Consider the following 16,582-nt stretch of genomic DNA (forward strand, 5'->3'; position numbering starts at 1 on the left):
GTATCACATAACATGCGTGAATGTGGACAGATGGAAACGGCGACGCGTGAGAAGAAAGCCAGCAGAGGTAACGGCGTTGACCTCGTGGGTTGCAGCTGTAACCGTTGGACAGCGGCGGGCGGTGCCGAGAACGGTGTCGATGCCCCATGTTGTGAGTCCCTGGGCTTCATGGACATCGTCTCAATGGGCAACACTAGGGTGCGGTCCGTCGTCTTGTTTCCATTACGTTTCCGGATGTTTTGGTTTTCGGTTTCAGTGCCGGCATCGAGTTATTTAGGCTTTCTCGTATCGATCACGATCTCTTAAACACCAACATGGACTAAAAGGCATCGAAGGCCAGTCCCGAGTATGTGAACCAGGGACAGAGAAGCCCTCTCACATCTCTAGACATTAATATACTCTACATTTATTCTTGCACATTGGTGTTTGCTGCCATATCACGCCTCTAAAAATCTTTTTCTTTTTCTTTCTGTAATGTAATACTTGGAGGTAAACACCGTGGTTGTTCACACCCTGCTGCAGCCAAATCTGGATTCCGGAGAAATGAAAATTGGATGGAGAGACCAGACCGCCCCGTGAACGCAGCAGACGCCGCACGCGTGTAGTAAGTAGTGCATGTTGCATTTATTGAATCACACGTGAAGTCAGTGAAGAAATGTATCAGATCATAATCCTCGAACTTCATTAGTTGCCTAACAACACTTTGTAATATATGGAAGTATTTCCAGTTCATGCCAACTAATACCCTATTTGACAAGTACTATGAAATGTTGGCTTCAAAATCTCTCTCTCGCTCCGAGGCCGGCCCCGGAACCAGCAGCCACCCTCTGCGGCGTTTAAACCCACAAACACCCACCGCCGTGTGACCTCTGCAGGAGCTGTGACCTCTGCTGTAAGCCATCTGCCTCAGGTCGGCCTGTGCGTGATGGCAAATTAATCTCGTTCCGCCTGAACCAGCCCACAGGTGGACGCGTCTGCCCCGGATATAAGACACCGTGTTATGTTTATAAGCGTAATCAACAAGAGTTTAGCCCATTAAATATCTATGTTATACATTGTTTTTTGGTTTCCTCCTATGTTATACAAACACATCTACAATTAATGAGATGAGATGTTGGTCCCTAGCTTGCATTTTTTTAAGGAGCCCTCTTCATTTACAGTCTCCCTTTGAAACAGAGCCCTCGGTTAGAGTAGATAGCAGCCCCCATTATCGGACACTAATCCCCAAAAGATCCTGACACACAATAGAGTCTTTGTTCCACCTTCCTCCATGGCAACTCCAAAAAACAAATAAAAAGCTGTTCTCCACCTTGCTATCACCTACTTCACCCCTTATTCTCAGAACTAGTCGGAACTGTTGAATTATAACTTTGTATTGTATACCTTTTGAATACAGTAAAACAATGAGAAGCAAAAACAACAACAACAAAAGTGCCCCGACACTTGTTCTGCTGCTGTATAACGGTGTTTGGTTAAACTAATTAAAAAGAAGATTAAAAAAGCTTTATATAACGTGTTTTAACAAGCAGGCTGTGGGGGTTAAACCACCCCTAGCAGAGGCTAGCTCCATGGGGCACAACAACAGAGAAACGCACCGTCCACTCCCCAACTCAGCTCCACCTAACTCCGTCATGTCCGCAACAGTTCACAAAAAAATTATATATATATATATGTATATATATATATATATATATATAAGAGCAGCTGATATTTACACATATGTATATGTATTTAGCCTTCTGAGCTTCCTCGTGTCCAGCTTCGCGGAGGAAAAGTTGATATGGAAGCCTTCGTCGCGCGCTTCACTGAACCAGGCGGCGGCGGATGAAAGACACGCTTGGCAACATTCCCCCCCCCCCTCCCCCCTTCCTTCTCTTCCCCCCGCATGTTGAATAAAAAGGTCGAAGCTTACATTTGTAGTGCAGCCCGTTGCCCGTCCGTATGTTCACGCTGCCGCTGATGGACTCTCCCGGACCGTAAACCACCTTGTTGTTGGCAAAAGTGATGTCAAATTCTTGAAGCTTTCCCATGGCTCCGCTGCTCTGCGCTCCGCTCTGCGCTCCGCTGCTCCGCTCCTGTGCGCTCCGCTGCTCCGTTGCTGTGCGCTCCGCTATGCGCTCCCTCCGCCAACGCTCCGCTCTCTCCGCGCTCCTCTGAGTCTCTGAAGCTCTCGAGGAGGCGACGACGCTGCCGCGAGCGTCCCCTGGAGACCGGTGACGTCACGTTAACAGCCCGGCTGTGAAAGAAATATGGGAGGGATGATGATGATGATGATGATGACCGATGATGACCGATGAGCTGTGGTGTGTGTGCGTGTGCGTGTGTGTGTGTGTGTGTGCGTGTGTGTGTGTGCGTGTGTGTGTGGAGTGAAAGTAAATGTATTCTCGTTGCAGTTTCAATTTCACGATATTAACATATTTATAATGTGATTATAGTATACCAAAAATATACTTTTGGTATACTATAATCACATTATAAATATATTAATATTGCAACATCTAAATATATTAATATTGTGATTATAGTATACCAGAAATATACTTTTGGTATAATTTTTTTTTTTAAAGCGTGACTTTAGTATACTTTTGATATATTTGCAGAAAGTACACTTCTTTGATCGTATATTTGAAATGTGCGATTGACATTTGAAGTATATTTTATATACATTAAAGTATATATATCTTTTCGCCCGGGTAACTCAACCAAAGTAAGAAAGGAGTTTGTCAATATTCTGAATTAATTTGATTCTGTAAAATGAATAATACCACGAGTAATACCATGAGTAATACCATAATACCATAATACCATACGTAGTACCAAAGTACTTTAACATTGTATTACACTCAGAACTGGAGTAATGCATGATGTCATTCTGGTAAAAAACACATGAATTAATCAGCATGAACATTTCTCATAGCTCACACACACCCTTCCCATCTCACACACTTCACGTCTCAAGTGTTTCCTGTCCTCTATGTACTTCCTGTCTCAAGTGTTTCCTGTCCTCCCTGTACTTCCTGTCTCAAGTGTTTCCTGTCCTCTCTGTACTTCCTGTCTGAGCGGTCGACTGGACCAAGTGGGAAAGATCCCATGCATGTTTCACATGTTCCATCATGGAGCTCCAACATGTTGCATCAGGAGACACACAACATCAAACACACAGACATTCAATCTCTCCCCCTCTCTCTTCCTCTCCGTCTCTATCATCCTCCTCTCATTCTCATCTCTCTCATCATTCTCTCATCTCTCCCATCATCTTTCTCATCTCTCTCTCCCATCATTCTCTCACCTCTCTCGCTATCATCATTCTCTCATCTCTCTCTCATCGCTCTCTCTCCCTCTCCCATCTCTCTCATCCTCCTCTCATTCTCATCTCTCTCTCATCTCTATCTCATCTCTCATCTATCTCCTCTCTCTCTCTCTCTCATCTCTCTCACACTCATCTCTCTCCTCATGTCATCGTGTCAACCGACTGCTAATATTTATCCGTCAATACATATGTTTCCATGACGACAGACAAACACCACGGTTGCCAAGTTACTGCCCGTATCCATGGAAATCTGACATATGCGCCGCAGCATCTGATCCGGTGCACAGAGTCCCTCGTTTTTTTTTTTTTTTTTTTTTTTTTTTTTTTGACTCCAAAAGCAGCTTGAATAATGAGTCAGTGACACGGCGAGGCTGAGAGGAGGAGGCGGGAGGAGACGCTGATGCCACATGGCACTGAGCATCAGGCGGAGGGCGAGGCATCAGGTGCTTCATGGCTTATGGATGACTTCCTGTCACCTCTCACTCAGTGTTACTCTGGGTTCTGACTGGTGAATTAGAATATGTTTAAATATAGTGATGAGACTAAATGTATCTATATATATATAAATATATATATATATTCATATATATATGTATATATATAAAATATATATATATATATATATAGAAAAAGTGAGACGAAAATAAACCAGCGGCTCCACCTGGTGGGCAATGTTTCGAGTTTCACGTTTCTATTTGTTCGAGAGGGACAAATGATAAACACTTTAAATTAAAATGTAAATCCACCCAAATACAGCCGCAAGGCTGATTTCCATCGTCTGTCCTCAAGGAAAAGATAATGTCAAAGTTCAGTAATAAACTACAATCACTTATAGTTTATAGCTCACAATATACAACAGTTCGGTAATAAAAACTTAACGATGGATACAAAAAGAATCGCATACATATATATATATACATATATATATATATAAATATATCTATTTATATATATATATAAAAATATATATTTATATATATATACATATATATATAAAATAAACAATAGAAGATATCCCAGTGTAAGCAAGACATTTCACATTCATCATATTGCACAAGTGATGTACCCCTGTGAGATATGTTTTTTTAGCCAAGTACCCCCTCACTAGCCATTTTTGGTTAAATACACATGATTTAATATAAAATATACACAATTCTGTTTATGAACTCACACTTGTATCCTATTAGGAGAGCAACTCGAGTGTTTTAGGATCATTAAAAAAACTGACTGTCATGTCTTATCTCAGACATTGAGCAGGTCAGTGTGTCATGATGTATCCCTTTTAAGTCTTCCACTGGCTGGTGTAACTTTAAAACACCCCTGCTGGTAATAAACCACTAAATGCGGCAGAACCCAACGTTTTTTGTCAAATGCATTTTATTTTCAATTTTCTTTCAGTAGATTTAATGCACTCTTCCTTTTTAATCTTTTATTTGATTAACTGTTTTGTTTTTCCACCTATTGGCTCTTTTAACTGCTGGTTAAGTCAAAGCGTTGAAAAGAATTGTGCAAAATAAATTTTATTCGACTAATCTGATATTTTGCATACACCAACAAGACAAACAAGACGGACACAGTGAAAAGCAAAGCACCGTTGTGTATTTATTCCCACACTTACACCTGTAACACACGTTTTCAGCGACAATGACTCATTAACGCATAATGTCTAATTTCCTGTTCTGACAGAGCTGCTGTACAAAATATGTCATTAATTTCTCATTTCTATAGCGACATTAACAGAACTAGCCTGTGCGCATATATATATATATATACACATATATATATATATATACATATATATATATATATATATGATGTATATATATATATATCTCTAAACCTAGATAAATAACACCGAAAAACAAAAATAAAGTAAGAACTGAGAGGCAGATGATGGGAGCAGCTCTTCTTCCTCTACTTGCTCTCGTCTGCCTCCTCCGAGTCCAACAGGCAGGTGACGGTGATGGCCTGGGTCACTGAGTACGGGTCGCAGTTGGCGGCGGGCCGACGGTCCTCGAAGTAGCCCTTCTGCTCCTGGCCCACCTGGCGGGGGATCCGGATGCTGGCGCCCCGGTTGGCCACGCCGGCGGAGAAGTCGTCGATGGAGGAGGTCTCGTGGAGCCCCGTGAGGCGCCTCATGTTGTCCTTCCCGCCGTGCGGGTCGTACATTCGGATGTGCTCGGGGTGTTTTTTGCCCAGCTTCTCGATGGCCTGCTCGATGTATCTGTCATCAGGTGGGGTGGGGGGAGGGAAGGGGGGGGAAGGGACAGTTGAGGTACAAAACCGTTTAAAAAGTTTTGGGTCACAGACACTTTGGTGTTTTCCATGAAAACTCACACTTTAATTTATCAAATGAATTTCAAAATGAATATAAAATATAGTCGAGACATTGACGAGGTTAGAAATAATGATTTTTATTGTAAATATTAATGTTGTTCTTCTTGTGGCTCAAAGGAAGGCCAGTTTTAGAGCTTCTCTCAGCAGCATAACTGTTTTCAGCTGCGCTCACATAAAAAGGGTTTTCAAGGGTTTTCTACCCCTCTGCTAGTCTTCTAAGGCGATAACACAATGTACCATTAGAACACTGGAGATGGGCCTCTACACACCTCTGTAGAGACTTCGTTAAACACCAGAGAATAGTCATTTACCACATTAACTATGTAGAAAGGGTATTTCTGATTAATTTAATGTTATCTTCATTGAAAAATAAGGACATTTCTAAGTGACCCCACGCTTTTGAACGGTAGTGTATGCGAGGTTGTTGTCTAAGTGTTGACAGACAGGAGGTTACTGCACCAACGAGAGGCTAGAAGTGGTGATCGATCCCACGGAGGATTATCACAGTTGTGGGAAAAAGAAATTGTAGTCGTCATTTTTCTTTGTCTGCTTTTTCTCTCTTAGAAGCCGATGAAAGCTGTTAACACATCGCTGATGAAAGTCGGCGTTGTGCGCCTGGCAAACAGCGACTTATTTGCGCATTCCAGCAGACAAAAGCAACATAGGTATTTACTTGGTCACCTGAAGAATGAAAGTCCAATATTTACTCTCTTTAATCTCCGTGTTTGGTCTCCGCCGAGTCCTGAAGGAATTATCACGATCGCTCTTTAGCTGCTGGACCGAACCGAAAACGGTTAAATAAATGAGGACATGCGTGTAAAGTGCATTTACATTACGATTACTTTAAAGTGCCTTATATGGAATTATTAAGATCACATTTTAAAAAAGCTATGTTATTGAATCATTTAAATACATTAAAAAAGTAATGTTTGTATGAGTGACACTATTTACCCTAACACTGATCTTTCTAGATCAACTCTATAAAATAGTGATACAATCGTAATCCAGCAACATCCTTTATAACCTCGATCTGCAAAAGCAAAAACGTGATAAGATTGTAGTTTTTATTTGCCCTTTGTGCTTTTTGCTTTTTTTTTCTCTTGCTACTACAAGACATTTGATTTTTCTTTTGAAGTAAATTATTTTTGCCTGTTGTTTGCCTGTAGAAAAGGATTTCACTTGCAATTACTCTGGAGAAACTGCAGATAGAACCATAAGCAATTAACGAAACAGATTTTATTACTTTTATTTTTATTTATTCATGTATTATTTATTATTTATATTTCATTTATTTCATAATTAATGTTGTTTTATATCCAATACTCTATAGGCCTTGTTAGTTCCAGGTTCTTTCAGTACGTTTGAACCCATCTGGCCCTTGACTTGTATCAATTTGTTTATTTCGGCCCACTGTGTATTTGAGTTTGACGCCCCTGCCCTAGACCAACAGTCCAGACACATTGAACATCAATAAGAAAGAAAAAATACTAAATATAAAAGAATACACCATCCAGAAGTTGGTAATATGTCCAAGAACAAGAAAGGTGCTATTATGTACAGCTTTGGATACAGTTTTAAATTACAGATAGTAATAATATGTCACTGGAATACTGAAATATGAGCAGGATTTAAGTTTTTGAGGAGGTGTGTTATTATTATTATTGATAATTCCCTCCTAATTCATTCATGGCGTTCCCATTTCCACTGAGCGAACACACGAGTTACTCCAATGACAAGTTTCAAAGAGGGCGTGTTTACTCACTGCAGTCCTCCCTCCTCCCTCATCAGCTTGGTGCTGACGTTGGTATGGCAACCGGCACCGTTCCAGTTGCCCTTCATCGGTTTGGGGTCCAGTGACGCGACGACGCCGAAGTCTTCGCACACGCGGTGCAGCAGGAAGCGTGACACCCACAGCTGGTCGCCCATCTCAATGCCCTCGCAGGGTCCCACCTGGTACTCCCACTGAGGCCACGCAGAAGCAGGAGGCAAAGAATAAAGATAACGTGTTGCACCAAACATAATCTCGAGGGCGATGACTTGTGCCGAGGGTCATGAGAGCGCTCACCTGAGACGGCATCACTTCGGCGTTGGTGCCGTAAATTGTGATTCCCGCGTAGAGGCAGGCCTTGTAGTGGCATTCCACGATGTCCCGCCCGAAAGCGTGGTCGGCCCCCACCGAGCAGTAGAAGGGTCCTGGAAGTGGGAGACATGACAGCATGCTGGTTAAGACACAATAAATACAGACCTGTCGGAAGAATTATAGTTTTTAAAACGTATTTTGTGTCAAAAGTCATCTTTATTGTCAATTTTCCATTTGTGGAAACATGCAGAAGATCGAAAGTGTGTTCCTGTCTCGTCCAACATAAAGTGATTATTATAATATTATTACTACAATCACTTTATGTTGGACAAGAGAGAAATATACTTTGTTGTTGTTGTTAGCTGTTTTGCACTTTGTTACTTTATTATTACTACAAAGTAATAAAATACTTTATTAAGGGTTTATGAGTTGTATTTAATAGCTTAAAGAGCATACAAATGTATTGATTGTATTTTAAACATTTAGCCTTTACTGTAACTGCATACCTGACTCATTAGGGCTATACACCTGCTGACTTAAAGGGCCAGTGTGTGGGATTTGGTGCCATCTAGTGGAGTGTTTACGAATTGCAACCAACTAAATACCCCTCTCCTGACTCCTCCCCTTTCCACAGCTGTGGTATTTTAAACATTTAGCCTTTACTGTAACTGCATACCGAACTCATTAGGGTATACACCTGCTGCATTAAAGGGCCAGTGTGTGAGATGTGGTGCCATCTAGTGGACTGCTTACGTATTGCAACCAACTAAATACCCCTCCATTCACTCCTTCCTCTTCCACAGAGGGCAAAACCTACTGACCAAGGTGGACTACGTGAAAAGGACCTGCTCCCGATGTCGATATGAACTCATGCTACACACCCGTCCTTGAAGAACCCTTTATGAAGTGTGTGCCTTCTTCTTTATACGCGAGTGAAGTGGACCAAAGGAAGAGCAAATGATGGCCGGCTCACCTTGGGGTAGTGGGAATCCATTGGCGGGCCAACTGTAAGGATGCCCGTCTATTCCCAACAGCGTGTACTCCTGCTCCATGCCGAACCAGATGCAGTGCTCCTTCACCTGCTCCATCACTTTGTTGCAGTTGGCTCGATGGTTGGTTTCTACGGGCCGGGAAAGGGACAGCGGTGAGCGAGAGCAAGTATACGTTCGGAACCGACTTAAAAAGGTAAAAAGTGAAGCGATCGTACCTGCGGGTATTCGGTTGTATTTGAGGACCTCGCAGAGGACCAGCTTGTTGGGGTCCAGGGAGAACGGGTCCCTGAACATGCGCACCGGGCTGAGGTACATGTCGCTGTTGGAGCCATCGGACTGGTACGTGCTCGAGCCATCAAAGTTCCACTCGGGAATATCTGCCCAGACAAATGAAATGAAAAACACCCGAATCAGCTGTGAAGCCCCGTTTCAAAAACAATTCATAAAAAATTCTGAAGAAGCAGGAAGCTGGCGTTGCACCACAGGGGAAAACCAGCAAAGCTGCCTGACCAGTTGCATCGGACTCTGGAGCACTTTCGGTTATCGAAGGAGCAAAGACTGGATATTTGATACGTTCAATTCAATTCAGTTCATTTTGTTCAGCCCAATTTCACAAATTATGAAAGTGCCTCAGCGGGCTTTACAATCTGTACACATACGACATCCCTGACCTTTGACCTCACATCCGATCAGGAAAAAACTCCCCAAAAATATTTTTACAAACTTTCAGAGGGGAAAACAAGCGAAGAAACCTTCAGGAGAGCAACAGAGGAGGATCAGAAGAATAGGTGTCATGTGACCAGAAAGAAGCATTACAGAGTTACATAAACACATGAATATGACATAATGTATGAATAGTTGAACTCAAAACAATGCAAAATAAAATAGAAAAAACGTGGCATCCCATCAAACGCCTTTTACAAGATATGAGTTAAAGTTAGATGAACACAATATGTATATTATATAATATATATGCTCCGAGATCAGTTTAGGAAGGAAAGAAAGGAGAGAATAGATATACAACTTTTCTTCATAACAAATTGATTTACTGACAGTTCATTCTGACATTGACACGCATCTAAAAGGCAGACCAGTGACAAATATGTGTCCTCCAGCAGAGCCGGCACATTAATAAACTTCTATATATCGGCATGCGATGTGTTGTGTACTATAGGTGTGCCAGCATCCCTCCCATGGAGTCTCCGTCTGACAACATAGCTTTGTTATAATCTCCGTATTTGCATCGTCCCTTCATAAAATCAAACGCCGTAAACCTTCCTTAATCCACGCACACGCCGAGTAATCTCTGAATTTATTGCCTTACATTCCTGAGAGGTGCAGTTTAACGAACCCTGAAATGAAGATATTTATCATTCCTGGAACAGCTGACTCAACCGTTTTTACAAACGAATCCCTTTCATATTTCATCTTTTATTTCGATGTGGAAAGTGCAAGAAGTTTAGAAATAAATGGTAAATAAAGACTTCATAGACTTAAGTTACAGATACAGTTGAAGATCAAGCATAACAAAATATTCAAAAAAAGGGGGCGTTTACCGTCAAGGCTGCTCGGCTCGGTGTCCAGGGTCCGGGTCTTGTTGCGGAGCCCCTCCCCGGTGCCGTCGATCCAGATGTAGGTGACCTGGCTCTTCCCCCCCTGTGGCAGGCTCATGTACTGCTGCCGCACGGCCTTGTTGAGGTTGGAGCTGAGCGAGACGGACGCCATGCTGCTGGCCTTTAAACCGGAGAGAGGTCATGTGACATGTCAGCTCTGCTGTTTATCTCCACGCTGTTGTAGAACCACCGCACTGACAGCGCATTCAAAGCTGATGCAGAGACTTCAGCACAGCTGTACACTAATATTCACACACACACACAATCTGTGTCCGGATTTCTGTATCAAACACAATGACTGTAAATATAAATAAAATAAGAGCGTAATAAACAAAATGGTCTCTGACCCTCTCCATCTTTGCTTTTACTTCGCTGTGCAATTTAATTTGACTTTGCGGCTGTGTGTCAGAAAAATTAAAAGTATGTAAAAAAAACAGAAATAATCTACACTCAACTGTGGAGTTCCCATTTACACCCTATCAATCACGAGTGATTTCATTTTTACAAAATGTGTCAACAATGTATTTATTAACTTATCCAGTTGTGGATGAAGAATAAAATAAAATCATACTATAACACAATAACGTCCTTTCTTTAAAAGGTACCTCATATTTGGAAAAAAACAATTAAAATACTAGTGTTCTGTTTAACCCTTCTTGTTTTTGTAAACTCAATAACATCACCACGTATACTTTTACACATTACATATGCTTGAAAACAATTCCTAATAAAACTCTTCCACAAAATCAGGAAGCTTGAGTTACATCACAGGGAAGCAGGAGCGTTTCCCCACCAGTTGTATCCGAGAGACTGAATATTTAATGAATGAAACCAAAAACGATGACAACGACGTTACGACAAACAGAGCTAAATGAAAGACAAAAAAACATGGAAATATATTGAGACTTACTGTGTAACAGGTGACCTTAGCTGTAGTCAAGCGAGAACTTCAAGACAACTCAGTGTGTGCCGTGCCCAAACCTGCATGCAGTATTTAACTGCACTGCAAATACCACGGCGATGACGCTCGTGTCACGTGACACGACGCTAGGATGTCACCTTTTTATCTCATATTTCCATCACAAGCGACATTATGTTTCCAGTAAACCGAATCACATCCTTCGTGCTTCTTGACTTTCAACGAAACTGTAAAAAAAAAAAAACTGACTTGCATCCAGACTGTGTATTGTCAAAAGATATAAATGAACCACCAGTCACAAAAAAAATGTGTTTGTCTTCTGTATGTAAAAAGAAAAACAAACAAATCAGACAAATCATTGCACAGGTCTAGCGTCGGCACAAACACACACACAGAAAAGTCCCATGAGGAGTAATGAACACCGACCTGCGCCAGAGAGGACATCTGCTGATAGCGTCCGACTGCTGTTTGCTGAGCTGAGAGTCTTGCAGCTCAGTGAACACAATTAGAGGCTAGAAGCTGCTCATATGTTCAGTTTCCGTCAGGTTAGCTGTCCTGAGATCAGAGGGCGGAAATTCAACAACCCCTACAGAAACACGACCGGTCACATGGGACCGTGTGGTGCCGGGTATACAGGGTCTCCACGGTACCCCACAAAACTCCCCGCCAGATGGTGACGATGAGGCGCCGGCCCCGAGATGGTTCGGACCGGCGTAGGTCGACGGGCAGCGGGTCCGGGTGGTTTTCCCCGTTTGTGGGTTACTATCTAGAGACGATGCGATGGTGCGTTTGAGTGTTTGATGTGTGCACAGCGCCGGTCAAAGACACGAGCTGTGTGAAAGGCAGAGGTGGTTCCATGAGATACGGTCGAAAGCACAGCAAGAAAAACAGAAAGTGATCCTTGAGTATCGTTCAGATCAAGAAAGATCCTCGATGCTCAAACCGTTATCGTATTGTGACAAAGTTAGGGCACAGCAGACGGTCATACGACCTTTAACACTGATGTCATTGAGGAATTTGTTGTGTTTTACAACAAGGAAGGGCGACCAAACTCCATCGTTACCATTGGCATCCGGTATTTGGAAACACCCACATCAAACAATGCCGCTAAATGTTTTATTAAGCAAATTCAGTTTGTCAGCTAATTCCTCTCAGGGCCTCCGGGGTCCATCAAACAACATTGCAAAGTGCTGTTTTGGATTATAAAACAAAAATGCCCTTTATGAACAATCGGGTTTTATGAACAATACCCATGGTTCCGAGAGGATGAAGTCAACAGACTTTGGTGATCCTCCAGTGCCACCAGTAGATCAAGGTTTTCTATATCCAGAGCATTACCCCTATATATACAGGATGGATTGGTATCCATCCATCCATCCATTCGTTATCAGTCGCTTATCCGGGGTCTCCCTTTTTTTGTGAATTCCCATATTTCATGTCATGTTATTCATCAATGACATATTGATGTTTTATTTGTTGGATTTCGATTTAATGGTCAACAAATGTACACAGGGGAGTAAAGGTGCGTTCACACCAAAAGCGAAACTATTTTTCCGCGTGACCGGATCCCATGAAAAGTCAACGTACAGACGCGTGTGCCTGCGATAGACGCAATATTTTCCCGGGCGGCGCGTTTGGGGCGACGCGATTCCAGCGGCGCGTTTTCAGCGGCACAATTTTCGCCCCGAGTTGAAATATTTCAACTTTGAGGCGGTCATCTCACAACTCGGGCCAATCGGCTCTTGAGTTCCGCTCTCTTTGCGCTGGAGGCGGAAGTCTTTCAGGCGTAACAGTAACTTCATCGGTGAAAGTGACCGAGCTGAGTGAGCCTACGGGTGACGTCATGAACCCAAACACGAGGGCGTTAGTGTGTGGGACGTCCACAACAAATATAAAGCAGAACTCGTGGTTAGTTATTCATGGTGGATGAAGGAGATGATAACGGTCTTTACGGAGACGAGACACGGAAATAAGCCCCGCCCCTCGCGGAGCGTCTCGACGCTCATGGCGTTTTGGGCGACGCGAAAAATAGTTTTGCTTTTGCTGTGAACGCACCTTGAGTAATCATGTCATCACTAGTCGTTGACTTTGCCCATCAATACAAACGGTACAGGTTTCACAACTAGTGCCAAAAGCTTGAGTTTAAGCTAATAAAAGTCACTCAAGTTCAGAGCATGAACACGAAGATACAGTATGTACGTAGGTCTTGTGCAATCAATTGAGCTGAACACAGAAGCAATGGGGAAGCAATGGGGATCACATCAACAGGCCATATATTATAATTCTAAATATATTTGAGGATAAGAACAACCGGATCAGCCAGTACAGACAACACCCTCGGTTCCTTCTCTTTCATGACGTGAATAAAAACAATTACAATTGTCACATGTGCGTCATGTGGCCATAAATCGCAGAGAACGAAAAACGTGATGCACGACATTCTTTTCTTTTCTTGCTGTGCAACATTCCAGCTAATATTACTGTACATCCACACTCAAAGAAATGACTCATTGGATGAACTCAATTAAATTGTTGGCAGGTTTTCCATCCAATAATTATATGCAACTCCAACTCAAATTTAGCACATCAGTGCAATACAATGTAATTAAGTTAGTCCAACTCATTTGTATCAAATACATCTAAAATAAAATAACGATATTCATTAAATTAAATTTATTTATGTTTGTCCAACTCAAAATATAAACTAAGTAACTAACAAAATATGCAAACTCCACACAGAAGGAACACCCCGACTGGGAATTGAACCCACGGCCCTCTGGCTTTGAGGCGACAGTGCTAGCCACTACACTGCAGCTCATGTTTTCACCTCATGTAAACAACTGATTTTCAGCTGGCGCATGCGCAAAGGGTAGTCCTCAATGAAACACATTTATTTTGAGTTGATATGCACACCATCTAACCGAAATAAATCTAATAAATGAAAGTATTCATACATTTTGTGTTACACCCATTAAATATAAATATCTATTTTTGTAATTGATTTATTTAAATGTATCAAACAATATTTAAATGTGTCACCTCGAAGAAGGGCTTGAATCGTTTTTGTGAGTGTAACCTAAATAAATCTAATAAATGAAAGTATTCATACATTTTGTGTTACACCCATTCAATATAAATATCTTCGTTTTGTAATTGATTTATTTAAATGTATCAAACAATATTTAAATGTGTCACCTCTAAGAAGGGCTTGAATCGTTTTTTTGAGTGCACTGAATAAAAAGATGTCTTGCTCAGCACTTTGCCTGTAGACGCGTGGGCCGTATCGTCCTCTGAAACCTCGATGGTTTCACCATCGGCTGGACTCGTTTGAAGAGGAAGCAGAGCCATGTTTTAAGAACTCGCCCCGCCAATCGGAGAGCAAAATTCTGCTTTTGTTGTTGCCGTTCAAGTCACTCAACAAATGTCCTTGACTGGCTTCTGTCTTTCGATCAAGCCTTTCTCACAATGCGTCCGCTCTTCCTCAGGTCCCTCCCTCCTCTGTCGAGCCTGACGGACTGGATGCTGCTTCTACTCCAGACTCCGTGGCACAGCTGGGCCCTGAGGAGGAGGTACAGGTGATTACTGTAATGCTCAAAGCCAACGTCTCAAGATAGACAGTCTCCAAGGAAACACATACCTTCACTAAGGCTATGTCATTAAATGTAAAGACAAACAAAACAAAGAGGCTTTCGGGAACATTTCCACATGGTTTTCTTTTCTAAAGCTGTCTCCATACCTATTGTTCAAATCAGGACACTTTATTCCAACAAAAGAAAATAGTAATAGTGAATCATACAATGATATCTTAGGTAACAGTGAGCCTCGAACTGTGTGGGATTATGTTAGGGCCTGTTGTGTTTCAACTTGACCTGTTTGAGAAAGTCATACCACTTAGTGTGAACTCCTCGTTAGCCAGCAGAAAAACAATTACGTAAGTGGTTATAATCTGGTTGCGCAAGAGATGTTTGCTAGAAATGGGGACTTGGCCAACAATAGAAGGATAATTGCGTCATAAACTTCCCACAAAAGACTAGGTTTTATTTTTAAAAGGTCATCATCGTGTGCCAGGTTCTTTCGTTAAGTTCGGGGGGACACCACGAGGGTCACCCCAAAAAGAACATAACATCTATGGGAAGAAGGAAGGGCTCATGGTTACTGACTCCAACAACTGATTCGATTGGTGAAAGATCTGATGAGAGGGATGAATTTATACTATAAATATATGCTAAATCTTCTCGAAAGATGGATTTGTTCAACTTGTTGAATGTCGGCTCGTGCTCATTCAAACACTTCCCGCACGACGTCTGTCTGCTCGTCACTTTGCCAAAACATACCGACATCGAAATATTTACATGCATCATAGGAATGCACCTAGAAAATTCCTACAACAGAATTTTTTTTGAAGAGTTAGAAAAATGTTCTGATAACAGCCCTCTGAGGCACATTCGTAATTTGTGATATTGGGCTCTAAACTTGAATTTAAATGTAATTGCCCAATGCTTAGTCAGATCACATTATCTTTCATTTCGAACAGACGCTGCCTAATTTAAATACTACTTTTGCTCATTGAGTATTTCAATTCTCGGATGAAATATTCCCAACTCAACTCCCACTTCCTGGCTTCCAGAACAAGTAGAACTTGCTCAGGTGTTATCCTCATGTGACTCATATCACACGATAGTCAAATAAACTGTATACAACCACACCTGAGCAAGTCCAACTGAAAACACTGGAAGAAAAGCCAGTAAAGTCTTACTATATTACTGTATATTTAACTTTTTAATCACAGATTTGTGTTCAGATCAAGTATGAACCTCAAAGCTCAAACGGTTATCCTATTTAAACAAAGTTATGGCACGGCAAACAGTAACACAATGTTTACACTGATGCATTTGAGGAATACATCTGATACATGAGTTAATTTTCATTTATTTATTTTGGAAATATGTTTTTATCGTTGTACCTGCAGTGACACCTTCAAGATAACTGAATGTTTTATTAATCAATATTAATTTGTCAGCTAATTACAACACCAGTGCCTCTACACCTATCAAACATATTGGTATACAAACCAGTGAAACTACATCCAGATGTTATACTTCCCATTAGAACCTATTCTAAATCCATGCTAAACCTACAGTGCGCGCTCATGCGTTCGCGCACGCGCACCTCACCTTGAGCGCAGCAGAGGTCCAGCTGCTCGTCGCGGGGGCGCGGCGCTCTGTCTCCGGTACTGCATCCAGCCGCACACCAGCTCATGCGCGATCATCCCGTACAGCAGGAAGATGAGCACCGCGGGGTCCATTCAGATGAGATACCCGGTCGGTTGCA

General features: G+C 42.0%; 2 protein-coding genes across 2 annotated transcripts in view; both read right to left on the reverse strand.

The window, feature by feature from the left end:
• arrdc1b (arrestin domain containing 1b) overlaps positions 1-2,159 on the reverse strand; it is a 37,704-nt gene extending 35,545 nt beyond the window's left edge. Inside the window, exon 1 of the mRNA XM_056432097.1 lies at positions 1,913-2,159. Coding sequence (XP_056288072.1) covers positions 1,913-2,030 — 118 coding nt within the window. The 5' untranslated portion in view covers positions 2,031-2,159. The remainder of the gene's footprint in view (positions 1-1,912) is intronic.
• Positions 2,160-4,889: 2,730 nt separating this feature from the next.
• Positions 4,890-11,301, reverse strand: LOC130205007 (glutamine synthetase-like). The gene is made up of 7 exons (XM_056432098.1): positions 11,243-11,301; positions 10,276-10,453; positions 8,935-9,096; positions 8,701-8,847; positions 7,713-7,840; positions 7,410-7,609; positions 4,890-5,534 (listed from the first exon to the last, which is right to left on the reverse strand). The coding sequence occupies exons 2-7, from the start codon at positions 10,442-10,444 to the stop codon at positions 5,225-5,227; spliced, it is 1,116 nt and encodes a 371-aa protein (XP_056288073.1). The 5' UTR covers positions 10,445-10,453; positions 11,243-11,301; the 3' UTR covers positions 4,890-5,224.
• Between the last annotated feature and the right edge of the window lie 5,281 nt (positions 11,302-16,582).

This window comes from Pseudoliparis swirei, chromosome 15 (assembly GCF_029220125.1).
Source record: "Pseudoliparis swirei isolate HS2019 ecotype Mariana Trench chromosome 15, NWPU_hadal_v1, whole genome shotgun sequence".
Taxonomy (NCBI): domain Eukaryota; kingdom Metazoa; phylum Chordata; class Actinopteri; order Perciformes; family Liparidae; genus Pseudoliparis; species Pseudoliparis swirei.

Coding starts and splice junctions, on each gene's coding strand:
- LOC130205007 (XM_056432098.1), bottom strand. CDS start 10,444: ATGGCGTCCGTCTCGCTCAGCTCCAACCTCAACAAGGCCGTGCGGCAG. Junction 9,097..10,275: donor CGAGCCGAGCAGCCTTGACG/GTAAACGCCCCC, acceptor TTGTCTGGGCAG/ATATTCCCGAGTGGAACTTT. Junction 7,610..7,712: donor CCGAAGTGATGCCGTCTCAG/GTGAGCGCTCTC, acceptor GCGTGGCCTCAG/TGGGAGTACCAGGTGGGACC.